Source organism: Patella vulgata, chromosome 1 (genome assembly GCF_932274485.2).
Source record: "Patella vulgata chromosome 1, xgPatVulg1.2, whole genome shotgun sequence".
Taxonomy (NCBI): domain Eukaryota; kingdom Metazoa; phylum Mollusca; class Gastropoda; family Patellidae; genus Patella; species Patella vulgata.
The window spans coordinates 90,855,914-90,873,236 of record NC_065879.2 but is presented as its reverse complement, the minus strand read 5'-3'; the positions used below and the strand labels follow the sequence as shown (position 1 = coordinate 90,873,236).

Genomic DNA, 17,323 nt, shown 5'->3' with positions numbered 1-17,323 from the left:
TAATGTGTTGCAGAGAAAGGGCTCGCAAGCCAAATCCCCACTCAATTACCAGGATTCCACTCTCCACCGACAAGGGTCGCAACGCACGGCAAACACGTTGCCCCATTACCGGGATCCTTTTAGTCGCCTTTTACGACACGCAGGACACACGAAGGGTATATTCTTATCACCCCCTACACCCCAGGTGGGCCACGCCTAAGGGGGTGGCGGATAACACAAACGCCGTCATGTGCTCTACGATACAGTTGAGTGTTGATGGTCAGCAACAAAGACGAAAAGTCGGCAACCTTAAGGAAGTTTCTTGCAGAAACAAAATACTAAAAGATTGTACGTTTGATTTAATAGTTGAGCTTCAATAGAATTTGGTTTCATACCACGACAATGTACATGATGGTTCATTTTGATCTGCTTACGAGGTCCGCAATGCTATACATCAAATCAATCCCATATTTATTATAAAGATGAACAGATTTTTTGACCAGTTCTACCCCTCTCTCGATTTACACATCTACTTGAATTAGGTTATCTATGTGGAAACACCCCTTAAGAGTAATGTCTGCCAAGGCCGTTTAATGATGTACCATGTAGCTTTGGTTATTACAAAGAGAAAACTAAGGGAGTAGGGGCGAGCACTGAAGGGGTATAGTGAAGCCAGAAAGTAAAATACTAGTCTAACCGGATTGAACAGGGTCACCCTTCTGAATAGTGTACTATATATAAGTTTTCCCATTATAGGAATCCCTTGTAATATTTAACACGATAAACGGGTCTATTAATAACACATGAATTCACATTGTCACTCATACGGTTAGATATATTAGTTGTATTTAAGTATTGTTTAATGGTCGAGAGCGAGACATTAAGTAATATATTGTAACAACATGAGGGCCGTAGGCCCGAATGTTTTTACAATATATTACGCAATGTCGTAAGCTCGAGACCATTAAACATCTTAAAATACTGACACTCAGCACGAGCTTTTACGTCACATTAGTCCAATATCTCACTGGTTTGAACAAAGTACTATTGGCAAGTTGCCCGTACGATTATTTGAAATAACAATGGTATGCCAACACCCCTAACTACTGTTATGGTAACGCTTACCTAACAACTATATTTGACTATGATTGAACCCGATCAAACATGTTAAGATTGTTGTGGAATGCTTTTTCACCAATCAGGTAATCATTTTAATTAATTTAGATAACTAATTAATAAACTAAGTGATGCGTAATAACATGTTATACCTGCCATTTGTGCGCTGGGCTTTGTGTTAAATGGGTAATTTAATGGCATCTATTAAAGGGGTTAAATCGCTTTTCTTTCGCACCCAGTAAGGGACTCAATTAGTTGACAACGCATATAATAGTGTAATATGAATGTATATAAACTGATTTGCATTACATTATTTCTGTTTTTACTGTATTTCTAATCGGAAGTTAACCGGCTTAGTTTGTAAATAAAAGATTTGTGCAAATGTTCTTCGGGTCATTTAGGCAATCCATGTAGAGTGGACCAAATTTTAAGAACGTTGTCGGGTAACCCTTTCAGGGCCCTTATTCACGAAAACTTGAAGATACAATCGAAATTTTAAGAAATACTGCAATTCGATTGGCTGATTAGTAAAATCAATTTGCATATATCCAATTTGCATATTGGTCAGCCAATCGAATTGCAGTATTTCTTAAAATTTCGATTGTATTAAGGTTTCGTGAATAAGGGCCCAGGATATTATGAAAAACATGTTATAGGACATATTGACATATGTTAAACTTCAAATTTATAGAATTAATACTCAGTGAGATGTGGCTTTTTGAATAAGAATCACCATTCGCAAGTATCGAAACTACATTGTGTTCTGGTTTTATTATTCAGTTTTGGGGATTTGGAAGAATTGTTTATTTAGATTAATAATCCATCAGATTTTCAGATCAGGTACTGACAACTACGTATGGTGAAAAATAAGTGCCGAAATTGACTGCTTGTACGTGAGAAAAAAAAACAACAATATCTAGCAATCTTACTACATTTAGAAATCCTACTACAGTATATTAACAAATACATTTGGATTATTTAAACGGGGTATTTCAGAACGTTTCTGTATTAAGTGTCGTCATTCGGTTCAACGTTCTAATCTAGGGTTATTTATTTCAGATTGATGATTGTGTTGAACATGTTCAACTACACACGTCCTTTATATTTAATGGTACTAATAGTTTGCAGTTGTGGATTTGCAAATATGGACACAATGCTAGAAGGAAAGAACGAACTCAATCGTAATGAGAATTAGGGTTTATTCCCACGAAGGCGCAGTTATTGACCGTAACGGATTTAACGAGGTCGTTTTCGACGCCTTCGTGGGAATCCAGCCCCTAGGGATTAAAATGGATTAAAAACGTAACAATGGTGTTATAGATTGTTATGATAAGAATTTACACTTTCATAATCCCCAATGTAACTAATTAACCAACATTTTAGCATCATTTTTGGCATAAGAAATAAAAACATAACTACACCCTGTCTAAATACTCGACTAAAGTCAATTCCTCTTCCTCGTGTCGTCCTTTTAATTCCTGGAGCTGGCTTTGGATCTGAGCATATTTATATCTCTTCATTGGTGGTTCCTGTCCCCCAGCATACTGAACGATTCAAATCTCATTAATATTTTGTTCTTGTTGTAAAAATGTTATCATTTCAAAAACATTCGGATGGGCTTTTCCAACTATAGCTTCTCGATTCTTGCATGCTATCCTTCCAGAGAGTGTTGTTGGTTCTGTGCTCCTCTGTGTCGTGGGGGTTCCACTGATATCGTCCTCCGCGATTTGTAGGTACAAAGTTGAATTCACGTTATGCGTTTGCTATTGTAGAATATTATCTGAATTTCGGATAGTGTAACGGAATTTTATACATCTTTAAAAATGACACTGATTGAGAGTAAGCGAATAGGTGAACACTACTTGGGTGATTTGATGACATTCATCATTCAATTGGTGATTAAGATTCATATTGAATACTTGGATGATTTTAATCATTAGTTGCCAATTGGTGAATAAAATTCAGAGTGAACATAAATTCGTAAAATCTTAAACACCGTTAATTGGGTCCTAATAACAACAAGCCCCTCTTCAAACGAAAGCCAACAAGTGGATATCTGCGCCTTCGTGGGAAGGATTAATTTTGGCCACGCTCTGTAACTGCGCCTTCGTGGGAATACACCGGAATTAGAGGTGCCCAGTGGTCCAGGGTATTGCGGGTCTATGTCTACCTGGTTTGATGAGGTATGTGACTAGAGATAGGGGCGCCTTCTCAACTTCGTGGGTCTAATCCGGGTATCCCAGTTTCCTCCAACAGGAAAAACCCATGCACGTGCGCTAAACTAATAAGAATAAGACAACTTGTCTGTGATATCACCCTCGTTGGAAGCGGACGTTAAAAACTAATAGAATACAAGATCAATCGTTATGCAACTTATTTCAGAGTCATTCAGATAATTTTTTATATTCTATTTCAGGCCTTGACGTATCTAATAATGTGACTAGCATACGCGGTTATCCCAAAGACAATATTACATTTATTTGGAAATATAACAACACAGAACCAATACACATGATCATATTTAACCGTAAGAAGGAGAAAAACGGAAAGGTATTGTTAATTGAACTACTTGTATATTGTTAGCCTTTTTTAAAAATGATACTTAATTATACATCATACCATAAAAGGGATTAACCCCAAGTTCAACCGAGATGTAGGCCTCACGATTAAGTTACACATTGACCCCTATAAATCTGTGGTCGTGTTCGTCTCTATACTGCCGCACAACACCCGTATTAAAAGAAGATACTTTAGTTAATCCGATTATCTATTTAACATTATTAACTTTTATACAATATCTTGCATGCTTTGTCTTCATCTGTCTATCTATTAATTGTTACTTTACCCCCCCCCCCCAAAAAAGGACAAAAACGCACATTCCCTTTTAGATGGTGTTTAGTCATAGCTTTTGTTAGACATACATTATGCAACAGCTAAATTTACCTATTGTGGGTATTTCTTTAGGCCCGAAATGTTATTTAAATTATTAACTAGACATTAATTGACTTATCCAGACCATAATCAGTTCTAGATGCCATAGTTAGCCCGTGATATTTAGTGGATTTGAATACATTTTGTGATGGATAATTTAATAGAGACTTTTCAACGTTAGTAATGAGGATCGAAGATAGCCTAAAATGAAATCGCTATTTTTTTAACTATTATAGCGAGAACCGTCAGCTCTTTATCTAATGTTAACTAATTCCCCATTAATTCGTGTCCCATTATTAAACTCTTTTTATATTAGTTTTACGCATTTTATGTCTTAAGTTAAATTCACCCCCATGCATTTCATTGTGTGCCCATGGCTATATAAATAATTTGAAGAAGTGTCTTGCTTGTGCAGATGTATCTGTAAGAGGTAATGTTAGTTCGTTATTCACCAGATATGTTATACGTAATATAATAGAGGCACTTTTATTGGGAGTGAGATTTTTATGAGTCTAATTAGTGTATAACACTTCAAAGTCTTGGGAAATATATTCTAACAGGCTGTCTTTGTACGAGTTGTTATCCTAATACCAGTAAGTCTGTGGTCTGTGTTTGACATCAATTATATTACATAAACTATAGACGAACGTTCTTAATCGCTCATAGTAATATCCGGACTGAACTGAGCAACTTAGCGCCAATGATAGCTCTCTGGACATTAGGCTCTATATATTAGAATTATAATGTATTTTCGATATTTACCTATATTTTATTACCCTTAAGGCATATTCCAATTTAAATGTTTTACTGTTTCAGACCATTCTGTATAAATAATTATTCGATGTTTATGTATTGCGGTCTGTTCATCTTGAATCTGTGGAACCTAGCTGCAATCTCAAATACATTGATAACCGGAGTTATGTTCAATAAAACTGGTGATCCTAATACTCTTTATTGTAGCTTAACCACCTTGGAGTTTGGGAAGATAGCATCTTTAATAGAAATGCTTCTAGCGTGAAAGTAAGTGTTAGGTTCAATAAAACTGGTGATTTGGAAGGTATCATATATTTGACACTACTAGATACAACATCAGGAGACTACAACTTGAACTACACCTGTAGGATTGTTTTTAATGACAAAAAATCAAGCTCTATCATTGGTATATTCCTTGCTGGTGGTAAGTAAATTAATACTGTGTATACTTTATCTTTTGTTTATGGGGATCATTTCAGAATACAGAAAAAATAGACGTGGCTTTCAATTTGATGTTTTAACACAAATTTTGAATAAGACGTGTTTTTACGGAATATTGCATGTAATTAATGACGAAGCCGACTGATTGAAACATCCATATTGAAACGAATTTAGAAGGCCGTACTTTCCACTCGGTCCTCCGCAAAGACAAACTTTAGGGTCTTGGTGCTTCACTTGCATTGACATATTTCAAACAGTAAAAGATAAGCACATGTTTACTTTTTTGTCAGCCTGTTTTTTTTTTCTGTTTCAGGTCCGGATGTATCAAGTAACGTGGCAAACATGAGCGGGTACCCCAACGATAACATTACATTTATTTGGAATTATTACTATACAGTAGAAATAAACATGATCACATTTAACCGCAAGAATGAGAAAAACGGAAAGGTAATGTTGATTGAACAAGATTGTTAGACTTTTTAAAAGTGATACTTAGTTGTACATCAAAACATTAAACGGATTAACCCCATGTTAAACCGAGATGTGGGACTCTTTAAATCTATGGTCGTGATTGTCTCAATACAGCCCCACAACACCTATATTAAAAGAAGATACATTAGTTAATCCGATTATCTGCGAGATAATGCGTGAAAATATATAATGTTCAAACATTATATATTTTCACATCTTCCAAGCAAAATGTCTAGAATAGTGTTTGATTATATTAGACCCCCAAATGAGAACATGCCAGAAAACTAGTATCTTCATTAAACAAATGCAAGGAATTTTCCATAATATTAAAACGGTGTTAAAAGCTGTGTACAAAACAATAACCAGCTGATAGATATGACAGATGCATCTACAAAACATTTTGTTGCGATAATCCTGCTGACAGACATATTTTGGAAAGTTAGGTAATTATAAATTGTACGAACAACTCGCATAGCACACCTTTACAAGTTATTATCATAATATCAATAAAAGTAGTCTTTGGGTGGCATTAATTATGTTACATAAACTATCAAACTCAGGGCGAACATTCTTATTCCCTCATGACTTGTAATATCCGGACTGGACTGAGCAACTTAGCGCCAATGAACATAGCTCTCTGGACATTAGGCGCTTTACATTAGAATAATAATGTATTTTGGATATTTACCTATACTTTATTATCCTAAAGGATAATTCGCCTATGTATTGTAGACTGTTCATCTAGGATCTGTGGAATCTTATATGCATTGATAACCGGAGTTATGTTCAATAAAATTGGTGATCCTAATACTCTTTATTTAGCTTAACCCCCTTGGAGTTTGGGAAGATGGCATCTTTAATAGAAATGCTTCTAGCGTGAAAGTAAGAGTTATGTTCAATAAAACTGGTGATTGGGAAGGTGTCATATATTTGACATTACTAAATACAACAGCAGGAGACTACAACTTGAACTACACCTGTAAGGTTGTTTTTAATGACAAAAAATCAAGCTCTAGCATTGGTATATTCCTTGCTGGTGGTAAGTAATATTAATACTGTGTATACTGTATCTTTTGGTTATGCGGATCATTTCAGAATACAGAGAAAATAGACGTGGCTTCCAAATCGATGTATTAACAATTTTAAATAAGATGTGTATTTACGGAATTTTGTATGTAATTAATGACGAAGCAGACAGGTTTAAACACCCATATTGAAACGAATTTAGAAGGCCAAGCTTCCCACACAGTCTTCCGGAAAGACAAACTTTAGGGTCTTTGTGCTTCACATGCATTGACATATTTCAAACAGTTTCTTTATTTGACAACCTGTTTTTTTCTATTTCAGGTCCTGACGTATCTAGTAACGTGACAAACAGTTCAGACCCTGGTGTATCTAGTAACGTGACTAACATGAGCGGACACCCCAAAGATAACATTACATTTATTTGGAATTATAACTATACAGAATCAATAGACATGATCATATTTAACCGTAAGAATGAGAAAGGCGGAAAGGTATTGTTAATTGAAGTATATTGTTATGAGTTATTTAATACTTAATGACATTAAATGATGCATCATAACGGGAAATAACTATTTAACTGTAAGAATAAGAAGAACATAACGGTGAGGTCAATTGATCGAGAGAGAGCGAAATAGGGTTAACGTCCACTCGACACAAACTAGGTCATTTCGGGACTAACACATGGTTCAATTTTATTTCAATCATTCGCGTGCGCGTAGGGGTCTTTAGCAGTGGGAGGAAACCGGAGAAAACCCACGAGGTTGGACAGGCGACCCTACTCCTTGTCACGTACAACCGGGTAATTGAAACCCCGCCAGTTGACTCAATGACAGACCGTATGATACAGCGCGCGCTAACCATTCGCCCCCCCCCCCCATTGCACGAGAGGCAGGATGAATAAAGAAAGAAAGGACTAGTTCATGTATTAACATCTACAATAATTCGCAGAAAGATAAGCACCGGTGACCCTGCCATTGTCACGTACAATCCAGGGATAGAAACCAGGGCACTTGACTAGTATAGTATGGTTTCGATTTCCCGGTTGTACGTAGCAAGGAGTAGGGTCGCATGTCCAACCTCGTGGGTTTTCTCCGGGTCCTCTGGTTTCCTCCCACTGCTAAAGACCCCTACGCGCATGCGAATTATTGAAATAAAATTGAAACATATTTTAGTTCCGAAATGACCTAGTTTGTGTCGAGTGGGTGCTAAACTCTTTCTCTCTCTCTCTGTCTCTCTCTCTCTCTCAACACGTTTGTGCCGGTACGGCGGCGACGAATGCTGACTGTTGGTAACTGGACAGGATACTGAGCTCTCCTTCATTCTTAAGGAAAGGTATTACTACTAGTAGTGACTTATGTCCGATTCCTCGAAATCTGAAATATTTGCTCGTAAGCGAACACGTTGCTAAGTTAAGGTCACTGTGTTCTGATTATATGCAGCAGATATCACCATAAATTATATATGGTACACATTGCTGAATATAGCCTTGCTTACCTTGTAACCCTGCAGCGATTCATGTTCATTTGATTAGAGCGGGCGCAGGTGTAAAGTTAGCTATTCCTTTGTATAATATGCAAAATATCCTTTACAAGATTTTGGGTTTGCATTTTGTGTTTGCCGCATATAATTTGTGGTTCCAACATTTTAAACAGATGTATTATGTTACAGATTGATAAGATAGGATATTGGCAAGGAGGCAATTTTCTACCAACAATACCAGATGGTGAAAGTAGACTGACATTTAACAAAACAGAACGAAATATTACCAATGGTATTGAAGGACAGATTATTCTAACGTTACTTAATGCATCAAGGGAAGACTTTAATTATTTCTATATATGTCGTATTATCTTTCATGATAAAGAAGAAAGTAGTTGGGGTATCTTGCTCAAAGGTAATTCGCACGTTTAGGGATATACTGTAAACACTGTAAGTACAAATGTGTTTCCGCATAAGGAGTGAGGATGACCTAGCAGAAAACAACAATACCATTAAGAAATTAGTTCGAGTTAAGTTTCCATTCGCAATATTAACAGTCTTACACATTATGATATTCCGTGAAATGTGCATCTCTTCACCAATTTATTACAATGATTTTCGTCCAGAATTTGGAGCTCGGATTGAATGTGAGTTTAACTTGGATGTTCCATTAGATTGGTACCCTGACTAACTATGATGATGAGCAGTTTCTGCTGGGGCTATAGTAGAGACGTTAATTTTCTGCTCTAGTAGAGCAGAGATGAACAAATTTATACGACCCGTTGATCAAGATGTTGGAGCACAAGGGCCCTGCTCTTATTTTAGAAATAATGTATAATCTTTGCGTAAATGTCCATTTTGTGGAAGTCTTGGACGAGTTCGATGATTAATATTTTCTGCGAGGCTACGCAGAAGGACGCACATTCACAGATCGATGCATTAGGGCGCGATAACTTTAATTCAGTGAGAGTTGCGAAACTTGGCGATTTTATTATAGATGAACAGTTCGATTATTCGATGGTTTTAATTCATATATCGTAGCCTCGCGGTTGATACCTAAATTAATAAGACCGCTGTTTTAAATTTATTTATATGGGACGTTTTTATGCTCTGTATATATTTATAGTTGTATCTTATTGCTGACATTTAATCCAGGTGCCGACGTGTCAACTAAACTGGATTCAGTGGAAACATGACTGTACAAAAGAAAAACAAATATCTGTAGTTGCGTCATATATTTTAAATTTTGACCAAAATAACAAGCCTGAAGTACTGGTTCACAAGGTTATCCGAGTATATTTCTATTTTATGTAAGTGGCAAATGTATTCTACATTGTAGTGTTATCAGCGTTCTTGTCATTTCAGAAAAGGTATTCGTCCAAGATATTTCTGGATTATCTTCCTGGGAAATTGTTGGTATAACTGTGGCTGTTGTATTCCTGGTCGTAATAGTAATAGTAATAGTAATAATAGTATTGGTCAAACGATATGGTGAGGCTTTTTGTATATTATTCGGCATTACAGTAGTCGGCTTTTATTAATATAGAAAAATCAATATTTCAATAATAGTATGCAGTTCGTATCTATAGCTGGTTCCTAACACAAATAACTTTACTGGGAGTCAGAACTTAAAATCCAAGTTTTAACAATTGTGTGATGAGAAACACTGATCACGTTTAACTGTTAGGCTATTGTCCCGTGTCCTCAAAGATCACACAGGTTCCAAATGAGGTGTTTCAGAAAGATGGTCCCTCTAATCTTTACCATGTTATCTATAAGTTATTTTGATACTTTCTATTCATAGACAAGGTAGGCTAGTATTTTCTTCATTCGACAAACAATTTTTGTTGAAACACTAGTTACAGCTATGTAGAGACGGACGTGACTTGTCAGCGGATATCGTCCGATCAGAGGCAGTTCCTGAAGGAACTATTGAAACACTTGCCTTTCTAATAACTAAAAATAACTATGCTCAGTAAATGCAAATGTTAGTCTCAAAATATACAAGCATAAGATGTTAAGTTCCATTGATTGTATATTTTTGTTTTATTTGATGTTTTCGTCGAGTTATATGTTTTTTTAAATGTATTTTGTGGTTTTCGACGGTTTTGGTAAGCGGATGGTGACGCTATTGGGTATTCTTGGGTTTGATATTGAAGATTCCCTGGTTTATAAATTTGACAAACTGAATATTGTATAATAATTTTGACAAATATTGTCTTATATTTCCAGATTCAGTCAGACAAAAAATAAAATGTTGCATAGGGGAAAACAACACTGATACGAAAGAGGGAAACAACACAACAGACCAGGTAACAAAACCAGTAGTGGTTACTGCATGTAATAAATATATTATCACTAAGCCCGACTTATACTGTGTGCCACGAAACCTCCGTAAGCACGGCCCATATTCCCAACCCAGTCTCACGAGAGAGAGCGAGGGGGAAACTAGGTCATTCCGAAACTAACAAATTGTTCAATTCTATTTCAATAATTCAGCGTAGGAGTCTTTAGTAATAGGAGTTGGTATGTTCAAGCGGGGAATCAAAACCACGTCACTTGACTCAAAGACATACCTTACTATCCAAAGCGCACGCATTAACCATTCGGTCACTCAACCCCAGTCTCATTTGTGTAGATCTTCACAAACCTTGATTAATATAGTGTTGGTGGAACTCGTTTTTGTTGAATTGTACATATTTGTGGAATTCGGGAGTGAAATAGTTCAACGAATAATTGGTATTCCCATGAGCATCAACTATGCTTCATTATCTACTGATTTATTGCTACAAACTTACAAATACAGACCGATCGTTGATAGGACAAATTGCTGATATCGCATATAGAACACACACTATAGTATCCAAATATATACACCATTAAATTACAAACAACACCGTCCTGAGCAACTCTACAGGACCATCCTGTGTCCTGTGGGTATAAAGTACTATACAAAATTCACATCTTCGTATTACCTTCGTGTGTGGTTCGGGTGCCATCGCACTTGCTTCAGCTGTTGATTTATTGTTGACCAAGTTCGGAGCCATGGTCGCGCAAAATGTCATATTCGTATGCCCATCTGGTGTCAATTTCGTTGAAATGTGGCACCCGTATAACGAAACGACAGTGGTGGAATTGGTGATGGGAGGGCTGCTTGTTTTATTTCACAGATTGTCACCGGTGAAAGTCCTTGATGTGCCCAAACCTTTAGTTGACATGAATTATATAACCCTGTTGAATTCGCCTTGGTGGTTCCTTGGCGTAACTGAAATAGCTTCGTTTTCATTGGCTGTCGATAAAACTGAGTTCTGTAAAATATAAAACGCGGAAGCTAAACACTTCAGTTTAATGAGCCTTCGGTGAACTGTTTAAGAAATTGTTGAAAGCTGCCTAATATATTTTCACTTTATATATCTTAACTACAGTGGTACATAAATATATTTAATCAATTTTTACAGCAGGAAACGATTCCATTGAATGAGCTATAGTAGACGGAGTGAACAGCATCGGTTATTTAAACAAAAAAAAAATGTTAAATACCTTATGTCCATTTTAAGTTCAGTTTTATATTGATTGTCATTTATGTATTTATGTTTTTAATTGTATATATTAATCTGTGATATATTATTGTTCGTCGACCATTGTTTAAGTGTATCGTCACCCATGTTTGTCAGCCTGTCTTCCCGCGATACAGATTATCCCCCATGTTCGTGCGATAGAGAGTATCTCATATCCTCACTTGCCGCCGTAATAACAAACCGCAAGCATTGTTTTAGTTCGCCGTCTTTATTAGCTAGGTCGGAGCAGAATAGTAGGATGTTTTTTGTTCAGTTCATTCTAGTCATATTTGTGATACAAATAGGTAACGTCACCGTAAGGATTTCGTTCGTATTTGGTTACGAAAGAATGCTAGTAGCCGTCGCTTCATTAAATTAACGATTATTTTGATTGAATTTACCCAGATAAATTGGAGAATTTCACAACTGCCGAATATGACTACTCGGTCGAGACTTGCAACTCAAAACTAGCTTGGTTGTTTTAAAGGAACTGTTGCATCTCTTTAAGCAAAATCAAAAGTTAGAAATACGCCAGAATTTCTTTAAGTGGGATGAAGTAATTGAACAGTAACACACTAAGACTATTTATGGAATAACCTTGCGTGTTAATAAACCAGTAATTGTTTTTCCATAAATAGTGTTAGATATACGTGCACTTTTTCAAATCAGCTTTGACAAATCACATGAATTATGTTTATATGAAATATGGATTTCCGCGCAAATTTCAAATTTATACCAATTAAATCCATATATAAAAAAATATATTTTTGTATTACAGTATATGATATATTTGTATGCTTTTTAGTCGTTGATTTTATCATTCAGAACTAATTTTATATTTTTACTGTAATTATATTAAAATACAAACAAAAATATCCATATGGTGTTTAACTTTTCTGATCAGACATCGACTGCAAAAAAAACAAACCCAAGAGAACTTGTGGGGACGATGTTTGATGGTCTCTCTACATTGTTCGATCATTTGTGGATAGAATTAATGTTGTACAAATTATCCTTGGTCCTAGTAATGAAATGAAATGGGGTTTAACGTCCTAATGTTCTGCTCCGAACTGGGCTGATAAAGACGGAAATAAAATGAAATGTGGTTTTATGGCACGTCAGCTCCAACCGGGCTATATTGCGCCAAACATATGGTGAAAATTACAAGACAGGCTAAACTATACTATTCAAAAAAAGTAGGGGATATTTGATTTTGGGGGCATAATACTAAAATATGCAAATGACTACGAAAAAAGTCACTATAGAACCTAACAGAAGAAACATTTCCAGTTACATGTGACGCCCAAACGAACCAATAGCAACCGCATGGAATGCAGGTGATGCTTGGGATCATCATGGGGGTCCAACCCAAGATTTGCACGACTCTGACTTTGAATGTTACAGTCATTGTGGCATTGAATTCCAGGGTGGAAACATCAGTTTAATTGTTTTAGTGACCAGAAAACAAATTTTGATATGCGTCGGCTTACCCAAAATGAAAGGTTACGTGCTCTTGGCATGCTACAGATCGGCACAACACAGGCGGTTGTGGCGCGGACGATGAATGTTTCTCAGTCTGTCATAAGCAGGCTATGGTCCAGATACCGTGATACACAATCTGTACAGGACAGACAACGCTCAGGTCGACCAAGGGCGACAACTCAAGCCCAGGATCGATTTATCCGTACCTTGGCCTTGAGAAATCGTGTCATCACAGCAAATCAGATCAGCGCTCGTCTTCAAACAGACACTGGTGTGAGAGTGAGTGGCCAGACGATTCGGAATCGACTGCATAGGGGTCACCTTCGCGCCCGACGTCCTCGCGTGATCCCTTGTTTGAGAGATCATCACATTCAGGCAAGACGTCGTTGGTGTAGGGATCGTCAACACTGGGATAATCGACGCTGGAGCAATGTGATGTTTTCAGATGAGTCAAGGTTCACTGTTGATTTTTTGGACAGACGTAGGAGGGTGTGGCGTCGTCGAAACGAGCGCTTCCAAGACGTTAACGTCATCAGACATGATCGATTTGGGGGTGGTTCTGTTATGGTGTGGGGAGGCATCACTGTTGCTGGAAGAACGGCTTTACATGTTGTTGCAGGGCGTGTTACAGGCCAGTACTACCGGGACAACATCTTGGCAGTCCATGTTGTGCCGTTCGCACGACGTCATGGCCGCCGTTTCATCTTCCAGGATGACAACGCAAGATGTCACAGGGCCAGGATCGTTACAGGTTACCTCCAACAACAGAACATCACCACATTACCTTGGCCAGCACTGAGTCCCGACCTCTCCCCCATCGAGCATGTCTGGGACATGCTTGGACAGAGCTTACGTCAACGTCAACAACGTCCTGCCAATGTCCAAGAACTTGCTGCTGCGTTGCAACAGGAATGGGACAATCTGGACCAAAATGACCTTAGACGTCTCATTAGGAGTATGCCACGTCGGATCAATGCTTGTTTGGCAAACAGAGGAGGATTTACCCGTTACTGACTTGGTTGTGATGCTGTGGTAACTTTGCTGTTTGACCCCGGGTATCAGTTTACCCTTATAATGGTCAGTCTGTGCCTTACTTAGTCTAACGATCATTTGGAATAAATCGATGAATGTGAACTTCATTTCATTTTGTCATTTGTTTCTTCGTCAGTTTCATTAGGTGACTTCAATAACACTTAAAAATCAAATATCCCCTACTTTTTTTGAATAGTATATATCACAGAAAAACATTATATGCATAAATAAAAACAATATCACAGTTAATAAAATTAAAAATAAAATACAACTTTTATGCATATAAATATTAAATACAAAAATGAAATATATATATATATATATATATATACAATTAAAATTTATTATAAAAACCTGTCTCCTTTAAAAAGTCTAACACTTTACCATATAAACCCGGTTGGGCAAACATGTGCTGTAGTGACTGACAACGGTAAAAATTTGATCTAATATCCTTGAAATGCTTGCATGCACTCAATCAAAATGTGCTTAACTGTCAAAGGAACATGACAGTGCTCACATTCTGGTTGAGGCTCTCGCTTTAAAATCAAAATATGAGTTAAAAAAGTATGACCAATGCGAGAGCGACACAAAACAACTTCATCTCTCCTGTTAGTTCTATAGGAGTTGGGCCAGTCTCCTAAGAGAGGCTTAATGTGGTGAAGTTTATTTGTGTCTGCAAGATCCCAAGACCGTTGCCAGCGGTCATATATAAAACAGTTAATGGACAATTTAAAATCGGTGAATGGTAAAAGAAATTGTGATATGGGAAGATCTAAAGCAGACTTGGCAGCTAATATCAACATGACTGGGGAGCCAGCAAAGGACGGTGTCCTTGCCGATAAACTCGTGTGATAGTAGCAGGCGATAAATGTCTGCTACTAAAGGGTGTACAAGCTGCTTATTGTTTATTGCTTGTAAAGAGAACAAAGAATCAGTAAATATAATGTGTTTTAAAGATGAAGAGGATTTAATGAACTCCAAAGCCTGAACGATGGCCTGGAGTTCAGCAGTAAATATGGAAGCAGCAGGAGGAAGACGAACAGAAATAGTCTCAGATGGCGTGACAGTAGCCGAAGCTACCCGATCGCCATCTTTGGAACCATCTGTATAAATTGGAGCGTAATCACCATATTTAGACCTTAACTCTCTGAAGAGAGACTGAAACACCGAGGAACTAGTATCTCTCTTTTTGTTTTTTGTAAGATCGAGATCGATCTTGGGAGGAGATATAGACCATGGTGGTGTCTCAAAGAAAGGGGTATTCGCAATACTGTCTTGACTGATACCAGCCTGAGACAAAAGGGGTTGAATGCGAATACCGAATGATGGAATAACATTAGTCTTCAGTAAATATAGATGTTCATGATAGGGTCTAAATATGGTGTTAAATGAAATATGATGAGGCAGAGATGCAATTTTTGTAGCATACTGCAGTGCAAGTTTATCACGTCTATCGTGCAATGAGTGCTCGTGCGCCTCGACGTATAAACTCTGCACTGGAGATGTTCGAAATGCTCCTAAACTGATTCTAAGTCCTTGGTTGTGTATGGTGTCAAGCTCTTTGAGATACGACTCGCGCGCCGACCCATACACAATACACCCATAGTCGAGTTTGGATCTTATTAATGCTCGATATAATCTGAGCAAGACCTTACGGTCTGCTCCCCAGTCAGTGTTTGATAAGACTCTCAATATGTTGAGGGCTTTCAGACATTTCTTCTTGAGGGTTTTGATATGGGGAATAAATGATAATTTCTTATCAAATATCAAACCCAAGAATTTTGTTTCATCCACAACTGGAATGGGGCTTCCATCCAGTGTTAGCCCCGGATCAGGATGTAAACCTCTTCGTTGACAAAAGTGCATACAGTCTTGGATTTCGAAAATCGAAATCCATTGTCAGTTGCCCATCGTTGAATAGAATTCAAACAACGCTGCAACTGACGTTCGATTGTCTGCATGCTTGTCGATCCGTAACACATCTGAAAGTCATCAACACCAAGAGAGCCGTCGACCCCGCGTTTAAGGCACGTCGGTATCGTATTTATTTTAATAGAAAAAAGTGTGGGAGATAATATACTTCCCTGAGAAACTCCCATTTCCTGAGGAAATGGGTCAGAGAATATTGATCCCAAACGTACCTTAAACGACCTATCTTCTAAGAAGTTTTTAATGAAGATAGGTAAGCGACCACGCAGACCGAGGTTAGGCAGATCGCGCATGATACCATATTTCCATGTGGTATCATAAGCTTTCTCCAGATCAAAAAATATAGCAACTAAATGTTGTTTCTGGATGAAAGCATCCCTGACAAACGTTTCAAATCTAACGAGATGATCAAGAGTGCTCCTTTGGGACCGAAATCCACATTGGAGGTCTGTAATGAGGTTGTTGGACTCAAGGTACCAAACAAGCCTTCGATTGATCAATCTCTCCATGGTCTTACAAATGCAGATAGTTAAAGCGATCGGGCGATAGTTGGTAGGATTCGTAGGATCTTTACCAGGTTTAGGGATGGGAATTATTGTGGCTTCATGCCACGAAGGAGGGAAAGTCCCATTAACCCAAATCCGGTTAAAGAGATGCAATAAAATTAAGAGTGTTGATAAAGGTAAGTGTTTTAAAATCTGGTAGTGAATTTCATCTGGACCAGTTGCAGTGTCCCGGGCTCGCTTTAGCGAATCCCGGAGCTCTGCAATGGAAAAGGTATCATTATAGCATTCATCATTGCGGGACTTAAAATTAAGTCGCCTTTTCTCCTGTTGTTGTTTAATGCCTCTAAAGGCATCAGGGGAGAAATTGGATGATGAATTGGATGAGAAAGTACTGGCCAGAGAATTAGCAATATCAGGAAATGTTGTTAAGCTGGTATTATCAACATTTAGATGGTTAACTGATAATGCACTACTTTTACCTTTAATCCTACGAATCCTATCCCATACCGATTTGGAAGTGGTACGGGAATTTATCCTTTAGACATAGCCCTGCCATGAAGACTTCTTTGCCTTCGCCCGGACCATTTGGTATGCTGCAACATTCTCCATGGAAGGGTGGTT

The 17,323-nt window shown here is 37.6% G+C and overlaps 1 protein-coding gene across 3 annotated transcripts; it reads left to right on the top strand.

The window, feature by feature from the left end:
* The first annotated feature begins 1,075 nt into the window (after nt 1–1,075).
* Nucleotides 1,076–12,626, top strand: LOC126817682 (uncharacterized). 3 transcript variants are annotated; one of them, XM_050544803.2, is made up of 11 exons: nt 1,076–1,181; nt 2,155–2,276; nt 3,512–3,645; nt 4,987–5,203; nt 5,534–5,667; nt 6,514–6,730; nt 7,039–7,208; nt 8,386–8,611; nt 9,562–9,687; nt 10,429–10,508; nt 11,655–12,626. In XM_050544803.2, the coding sequence occupies exons 1-11, from the start codon at nt 1,144–1,146 to the stop codon at nt 11,682–11,684; spliced, it is 1,494 nt and encodes a 497-aa protein (XP_050400760.1). In that variant the 5' UTR covers nt 1,076–1,143; the 3' UTR covers nt 11,685–12,626. The 3 variants fall into 3 exon arrangements, with proteins under 3 accessions (XP_050400760.1, XP_055954290.1, XP_055954291.1); XM_056098315.1 differs by lacking the exon at nt 2,155–2,276 and having other exon boundaries at nt 1,092–1,181; XM_056098316.1 differs by lacking the exon at nt 1,076–1,181 and having other exon boundaries at nt 2,177–2,206.
* Nucleotides 12,627–17,323: the final 4,697 nt, after the last annotated feature.